General features: G+C 37.4%; 1 protein-coding gene across 1 annotated transcript; it reads right to left on the reverse strand.

Annotated features, from left to right (window-relative positions):
- Positions 1–6,108: 6,108 nt before the first annotated feature.
- Positions 6,109–7,038, reverse strand: LOC132008360 (olfactory receptor 4C46). The gene has a single exon (XM_059386878.1). The coding sequence runs from the start codon at positions 7,036–7,038 to the stop codon at positions 6,109–6,111; it is 930 nt and encodes a 309-aa protein (XP_059242861.1).
- Between the last annotated feature and the right edge of the window lie 2,008 nt (positions 7,039–9,046).

Below are 9,046 nucleotides of genomic sequence, written 5' to 3' on the forward strand. Positions count from 1 at the left end.
TTCGTCCGTTGAAGGGCATCTTGGTTCTTTCCATAGTTTGGCGACCGTGGCCATTGCTGCTATAAACATTGGGGTACAGATGGCCCTTCTTTTCACTACATCTGTATCTTTGGGGTAAATACCCAGGAGTGCAATGGCAGGGTCATAGGAAAGTTCTATTTTTAATTTCTTGAGGAATCTCCACACTGTTTTCCAAAGTGGCTGCACCAACTTGAATTCCCACCAACAGCATAAGAGGGTTCTCCTTTCTCCACATCCCCTCCAACACATGTTGTTTCCTGTCTTGCTAATTTTGGCCATTCTAACTGGTGTAAGGTGATATTTCAATGTGGTTTTAACTTGAATCTCCCTGATGGCTAGTGATGATGAACATTTTTTCATGTGTCTGATAGCCATTTGTATGTCTTCATTGGAGAAGTGTCTGTTCATATCTTCTGCCCATTGATTGTCTGTTTTGTGTGTGTTGAGTTTGAGGAGTTCTTTATAGATCCTGGATATCAACCTTTTGTCGGTACTGTCACTTGCAAATATCTTCTCCCATTCCGTGGGTTGCCTCTTTGTTTTCTTGACTGTTTCCTTTGCTGTGCAGAAGCTTTTGATTTTGATGAAGTCCCAAATGTTTATTTTCACTTTTGTTTCCTTTGCCTTTGGAGACATATCTTGAAAGAAGTTGCTGTGGCTGAAATCAAAGAGGTTACTGCCTATGTTCTCCTCTAGGATTCTGATGGATTCCTGTCTCACTTTGAGGTCTTCTATCCATTTTGAGTTTATTTTTGTGTACAGTGTACGAGAATGGTTGAGTTTCATTCTTCTACATATAGCTGCCCAGTTTTCCCAGCACCATTTATTGAAGAGACTGTCTTTTTTCCACTGCATATTTTTTCCTGTTGAGATCAGGAACAAGACAAGGATGCCCACTTTCACCACTCTTGGTCAACATAGTATTAGAAGCCCTAGAAACAGAAATCAGAAATAAAAGGTATCCAAATTGGTAATGATGAAGTCAAACTCTCTCTCTTTGCAGATGACATGATTCTTTATATGGAAAACCAAAAAGACTCCACCCCCAAACTACTAGAACTCATACAATAATTCAGCAACGTGGCAGGATACAAAGTCAATGTACAGAAATCAGTGGCTTTCTTATACACTAATAATGAAAATACAGAAAGGGAAATTAGAGAATCGATTCCATTTCCTATAGCACCAAGAGCCATAAGATACCTGGGAATAAACCTAACCAAAGAGGTAAAGGATCTGTACTCGAGGAACTACAGAATATTCATGAAAGAAATTGAAGAAGACATAAAAAGATGGAAGACCATTCCATGCTCTTGGATCAGAAGAATAAACATTGTTAAAATGTCTATACTGCCTAGAGAAATCTATACTTTTAATGCCATTCCGATCCAAATTCCACCGGTATTCTTCAAAGAGCTGGAGCAAATAATCCAAAAATTTGTATGGAATCAGAAGAGTCCCTGAATCACTAAGGAAATGTTGAAAAACAAAAATACAGCTGGGGGCATCACGTTACCTGATTTCAAGCTTTACTACAAAGCTGTGATCACCAAGACAGCATGACTGGCATAAAAACAGACACATAGACCAGTGGAACAGAGTAGAGAGCCCAGATATGGACCCTCAACTCTATGGTCAAATAATCTTCATTTCCTTTTTGTATAGTTTATTGTTAGTGTAAAGAAATGCGAATAATTTTTGTATGTATTATGCATCTTTATTGAATTCATTTATTAGTTTTATAGTTTGTGTGTATGTGTTTGTGTGTGTGTGTGTGTGTGTGTGTGTGTGTGTGTAGGTTTTAGGGTTTCTACATATATGATCATGTCATCTACAAACAAATTATTTTACCTTTTCCTTTTCAGTTTGGATGCCCTTATTTATTTTTCCTGTCTGATGGCTTTTGCTGCTACTTCTAGTACTATGTTGAATAAAAGTGACATGAGCTTCCTTGCCTTGTACTGGATCTTAGGGGAAAAGGTGTCAGTTTTAACCACCGATCATCACGTTAGCTTTGAGATTTTCACAGATGGTTTTTTTTTTTTTTTTTTTTTTTTTTGCATGTGTGCTAAGGCAATTTCGTTCAAATCTATTTTGTTGAGAATTTTTATCATGAAAGATTGTTAAATTTTCTTAATACAATTTTGTGAATTGGGGTGCCTGGGTGGCTCAGTGGGTTAAAGCTTCTTCCTTCAGCGCAGGTCATGATCCCAGAGTCCTGGGATTGAGTCCTACATAGGGCTCTCTGCTCAGCAGGGAGCCTGCTTCCTTTCTTCTCTCTCTGTCTGCCTCACTGCCTGCTTTTGATCTCTGTCAAATAAATAAATAAAATCTTTAAAAAAAATTTTGTGAATCTATTGAGATGATCATATGGTCTTAATGTGATGTATCAGATTGATTTTTTGTATATTTTAAAGTAACCTGGCATCACAGAGTTAATCCCATTTAGTCATGGTGTATGATCTTTTGAATCCATTGATTTCAGTTTGCAGAGCTTTAGTTCTTGAACAATTAAATTTATGAGTCTTTGTATGTTGACAATCTATTTATTTTATTCTTCTATTTGAGTTCTGTATTGCATGATACGGAATTAGTTGTTACAGTCCTTTCCCTTGAGAACATTAAAAAAATTTTCATTTTCTCCCAATTTCTACTTTTGCTGGCAAAAATTTTGATGTCTGTCTGATTTTTAAAAACTTCTTTCATAGCCTGTTTTTATTTTATAGGTTTGGTGTTTCACTGAGTTTCTAATAATAGACCAACTGACATTTTTAGAGTTCTATTTTTTTTTTAAAGTGATGGCCTGAGGCACAGGCATTTTTCTTTTAAGATTTTATTTATTTATTTGACAGACAGAGATCACAAGTAGGCAGGGAGGGGGGGGGAGAAATAGGCTCCCTGCTGAAAAGAGAGCCTGATGTGGGGTTTGATCCCACGACCCTGAGATTGAGACCTGAACTAAAGGCAGAGGCTTAACCCACTGAGCCATCTAGGCACCTCTAGAGTTCTATTTTAGGATCAAAAAAATTTTTTTTTGTTTTCTTTCTAAAAATATCAAAATGGCTATTTGATAGACCACTGAAAACCACCCATAGTTGACCAAATCACACTCTCCATAGCTGATCTAATACTTCTATGTTTTTTTTTTTTTAAGATTTATTTATTTATTTGACAGAGGGACAGAGATCACAAGTAGGCAGAGAGGCAGGCAGAGAGAGAGGGGGAAGCAGGCTTCCTGCTGAGCAGAGAGCCCGATGTGGGACTCAATCCCAGGACCCTGAGATCATGACCTGGGCTGAAGGCAGAGGCTTAACCCACTGAGCCACCCAGGTGCCTCTTCTTTTATGGTTTTATTGGCCATCTATGTGTTCAAATTTTCTACATTTCTGTGGCCTACATCTTTCTGAGGATCAGAAACATATATTTAATTGTACATTGTTACTTAAAGGTCATCCAACACATTAAAAAAACATTAATCTTTTCTCTGTTCCATGTATTTGGTAATCTATTCTAGAAACTGGGTATCATCGATGAATCCTCTCTCAAATCTTTATCCTGCATCAAATTCTTTTATTTGTAGTACCAAGTATTTCTTGAACACTTTTCTATCTCTGTGTTAGTTTGGGATCCCCAGATGCCGACTTTGAGATGGGAATTGGACACAGTTGTGTCCACCAAACTCTGCCTCCTCACTGGCACCACGAGACTTCAGACATCAATCCTTTTGCACCCAAATCACCACTGTGACCTCTTACTACTCTCCTGTGGGTAGTCTCATCCTCTTCAAACCATTTCCCACACTGTAGCCATAGTTACCATTCTAAAACTCAAAGCTTTTTTTTTTTTTTTTTTAGATTTTATTTATACATTTGACAGAGAGAAACACAGCAAGAGAGGGAACACAAGCAGGGGGAGTGGGAGAGGGAAGCAAGCTTCCAGCTGAGGAGGGAGCCTGATGCAGGGCTTAACCCTAGGATCCTGAGATCATGACCTGAGCCAAAGGCAGACACTTAATGACTGAGCCACCTAGGCTCCCCTTAAAGCTTTTTTTTTTTTTTTTTCTTTTTTAAGATTTTATTTATTTATTTTACAGAGGGTGACTGAGCACAAAGCAGGGGGCATGGCAGGCAGAGGCAGAGGGAGAAGCGGACTTCCTACTGAGCTAAGAGCCCCATACAGGATTTGATCCCAGGACCTTAGGATCATGACCTGATCCAAAGGCAGATCCTTAACCAACTGAGTCACCCAGGCACCCCCACTAAAATTCAAATCTAACTGCATCATTCACTAGCTAAAATCAAACTTCCAGTGTTTTTGAATTGATTAACATATTGAATTGGTAAGGTTTCCTGTGTACTCTTTTTCACCTCCTGGCCTTTGTTATGTATTCCATCTTCTAGGACAGTCCACCAATCCCATTCCTATTCATTGTACCAGCGGACTTATTTTTACCACTGCTTTCTGTTTCTTACATCTTTTCATCTAGGCATCTTCTTTTGATCCTGTATCTCTCCAGTGTGGTTTCATAGCACCTTGTGATTCTGCTATCTTATCATTTAAGCTTGTTGTAATTTTCTGCTTCATCCTGGGAGACTTTCAATGGATTCTAAGCTCTGTGGAGGCAGAAACTATTTCTTTTTTTGTTCACCACTGAGGGGCCAGCAACTATCAACCTGTCTGATACATTTCTTGGGCTCAAAAATATTTGCTGATTATGAAGATACGACAAAAGGGGTGAATGGAAAATATCCTGAGATAGTTTTGTGTGTAGAAAGAGCCACATATTTTAATAATGCCATGGTACCAAAAAGTAAACTGATTAACACAGAAACATAATATAAGCAGGCCACATTCATAAGGTAGCAAAATGTCACTGAAAGCGGGAGAGTATCAAGTTAAACTATTTTGCATATTGTAGTTTCATATGCTGTGAAATGTAGTTTCAATTTCATTCTCATCCTTAGTATAAGCAAGAGTGAAAACAAGCTAGTCTAGTTTCCCCAAGAGGTCTAGCCAGAATTCTCCTTACAGTTGAATCAGATAAAAGTGGGGAAGAATTCCCCAGTCTCCAGTACTGCTTTCTTGCTCTTTATTTTTGAATTTATTCATCTTCCTTTATACTTTTAATTAATTAAGTAATTAATTCAATATTTACTGTGCAACAGACATTATGCTACCTTGGGGAGACTATTGTTACACAGTAGGTAAGTATTTTACAGAGTATGACTGTATATTCAGTAATAAGGAATTTCTGTCCAACATCAAAATTTTTGAGTCATTACTCTTTCTGATGGGGTATCAGCATAAAATGAGTGATATGAACAATGCAAAATGGTTCTGAAGCCTACAAGAGAACCTGGAAACCTGGAATAGTCTTTATTACCTACCCTTCAGAGGTTAAACTGCTAATGGTTTTATAGCCCTAAATAGTTACCTACCATAATGTTATAGGCAACATATAAAATCAATTGTTATATGTAAAAACCAAGCAGTTATACATGAAAAATTATTAGGTTTTTGTTATAGATAATGAACTAATATATATATTGTGTCCAGTGCTGTCTCTGGCTCAGTAAATGTTAACTAGTATATTTATCGGTTCTTTTGATCATCATTGCCTGGCAGTTAACAGCAGTTAAGGACATGATCTGGGAAATCAGTCAGTTCTGGTTGCTGGTTTTCCAATATATCTGCTTTGGTACCTTTCCATTTCTATCAGTTTCCTCACCTGTAAAGTGGTGATAATTTCAGTGCCTACCTCCTTGGATTGTTAAAGAGATTATTGCTTCATAGCAATAAATTCTAGTATTTCTTTAAGTTGTTATTAGAAGGAAGGCATACGAATCCATATATTTGGTTGAAGCTAGCAAACTAAAATCCAACTTGGTAGAATTTTCTGAATAAGCAGTGGTCCTTGTTTATGTTTTCTCTCTTTTCTTGTATTTATTTCTGTTATCCTCAAAGCAAAATTTATGATTAATAGTGGTTAGTTTATTTCTCCATCCTTTAACTATTACTTGCTGAAATCATGCAAAATGTCCTTTTGAGCTTTCTTTCCACTGGATCAGTGTTGAGCTCCAGGCACATTTATTTGTCACCTGAAACAGTTTTCATACTACACAATTTCTTAATGGCATTTTTCATTTGGGCATTTCTCAAGGTGTAGATTAAGGGGTTTAACATGGGAGTTATAATAGTGTAGAACACTGCGACTGCTTTATCAATAGATAAAGTAGCTGCGGGTCTCATGTACACAAATATGCAGGGCACAAAGAATAGGACGACCACTGTGATGTGGGAGACACAGGTAGAGAGGGCTTTGCGCTTTGCCTCCAAGCTGTGATTCCGGAGGGAGCGCAGAATGACCACATAGGAGACCATTAAGAGGAGGAAGTTTAGCAGACAGATGAATCCACTGTTGGCAGCAACAAAGAGCCCTAGAGTGTGGGTATCAGTGCAGGCAAGATTGAGCAAGGGGTTCAGATCACACATAAAATGATCTATGACATTAGGGCCACAGAAGGGTAACCGGAAGATGAAAAGGATCTGTATGGTTGCATGAAGAAAGCCTCCCACCCACACTACTCCCATTAGCAGGCTACACACTCGCCGACTCATGATGGTTGTGTAGTGTAAAGGCTTGCAGATGGCCACATAGCGGTCATAGGCCATCACAGTAAGCAGGATGCCTTCAGCACCTCCAAAAAAATGTTCCCCAAATATTTGGGTCATGCATCCATTGTATCCTGTAGTCTTCTTTTCATGGAGGGAATCTATAATCAGTTTGGGAGTATTGACAGAGGAATAACAGGCATCAATAAAGGAGAGATAGACCAGGAAAAAGTACATGGGGGACCCCAACAATGGGCTGGCAGTGATGGTGATCACAATGAGCATATTACCTACCACAGTGATGGTGTAGATGACAAAAAACATGACAAATATAATTTTCTGCATCTTTGGATTCTCTGTAAGCCCCAGTAGAACAAACTCTGTCACATTGTTCCTATTCTCCATGTGTTTCACCTGATAGTTAATTACATTGCCTGAAAAGAAAATAATTTTTATTAACATAACCCTGAATTTACTAAACTTCCCATTTTAATATATAATGCATTCTTGGATTCTATTGAATCGTGAATGCTTTTGAGGTTCTGTGTGTGTTGGCAATAAAGATTCTGAGTTATTGGAAATTAATCAAACTACCCCCACTGAAGTTATTGTCAAGATTATGGACATGAAGAACTTTTGTAAACACATAGGCAGGAGGCCATATGTGCACTTAGTCATCCCAAATGACCAAGAGTCTACGTTGTAGTAGTAGATTGTACACATTGTGCTAGCCAAACCTGAAAAAGTGGTAGTAGATGGATGTAGAGCTTCCAAATGCAGAGCTTCAGAATTTTCCCTTTAATCTCTAGGAAATGGGGAACCATGGAAGATAATTAAGAATATGAGTGGGAGGATAAAGAAGAATGTGAAGGGGGGAAATTTAGACATTTTTTATTCTCCTAAAGATCTTTGTGTTCTTTGGCTGAAATGGGTTGAAGTTCAGTGAGGGGGTGGAAGGAAGACACAGGAATCCCAGTAGCAAACTATTGATAGTAGTTGAATAAAGAGTAACAGGGCATCTGTGATGGGAATGTAATCGGATACAAGAGCTACTTAAAAGTACTCATAATGTATGTTTTCCAAGTCGAATAACTTTAAAATAGCTAGTAATATATACTTTTGAATGACTGATTGCTGTGTGCGTGGCATGTAACAAATGCTTTGTATGCATGGTAACTTTTCGTATGATTACCTGTGTGGATGGTATTATATCACTCATTTTGCAGAAGAGGAAACAATCTCAGAGACTAATATTTATAATTATAATAATGATGGCAATATTAACTAAAGCTTACTGAAAAGTTAGTAGTGTACTCTAAGTATTTTTGCAGACATTTGGTTATTTAATCCTCACTACAAACCTACAGAGTGGTTACTGCTATCATTTTTATCCCTATATTACACATTAGGGAATAAAAGCCTAGAGAAGAAGTTAAGGACCTTGCCCAAGATGATGAGCAGCTAATAAAGACTGGAGCCAAGAAAACTCAGGTTATATTTGCTAATTGTTTTACCTCCCAATTTTTAATCCATGCCCTATATTGTTACTTTATAATAAACAATGTTGAACTAGTAATCTCTTTTTTGATATGACCATGATACCTGTAATTACTTTAATACTACTTTAGAGTCAAGCCCATGTGGAGCAGTTTCATCGGAAGACACACAGCACACACAGTGGCATATTGGAACTCTCGAATATTAAGAAAAATGTGGCACAGCTTTCATCGAATAACCCTTTTATCTTGGCCTCTCCCCTAGCCCTAAGTGTTTCTTATTGTAATATATCTATATATATATATATAGATATAGATATAGATACAGATAAAATGGGCCACCAGATTCTTCTGCAAAAATATCAAAACAAATGATCCCGTGGTTAATTGTATTGGTTTGGAAATCAGAAAGACTGAAGTAGAATCCTTGTTCTTCCACTTGTAGTTTCTTTTATCTGGGCTACATTACTTTAGACCTTACAACTCTGTTTCCTCATCTATAAAGCCAGAATGATAATACCCACCTAAAAGTTATCACAACAATTATTTGAGACATTGACCACACCTGTTTAGGATGTACACAGGATTTTCATTTAATTTTATGACTGTGAATGCCCTTATAAGATAGGAAGAATTGGCAGTTTGGGCAATAATACAGAGAAACATTTAACTATGCAATTGAACTTAGGAAGGTTCATCACCAATTTTACTCTCAAAGGAAAGATAGAGACTTGTGCAAGACCTAGCAGTGGATCCCAGAAACTGTTCTCTATGTTTGTGCTTGGGTGAAATAGCTGGTGACCTATATCATTTAATTTTTGTATTTGTGTGTTTGAAATGTAGTAATTTTTTGTTTTTATTCTCATGATTTTTTTTTTTCATTATTAGGAGGTGTCTCCTGGCCAAAGCATGGTATC

Source organism: Mustela nigripes, unplaced genomic scaffold (genome assembly GCF_022355385.1).
Source record: "Mustela nigripes isolate SB6536 unplaced genomic scaffold, MUSNIG.SB6536 HiC_scaffold_148, whole genome shotgun sequence".
NCBI lineage: Eukaryota > Metazoa > Chordata > Mammalia > Carnivora > Mustelidae > Mustela > Mustela nigripes.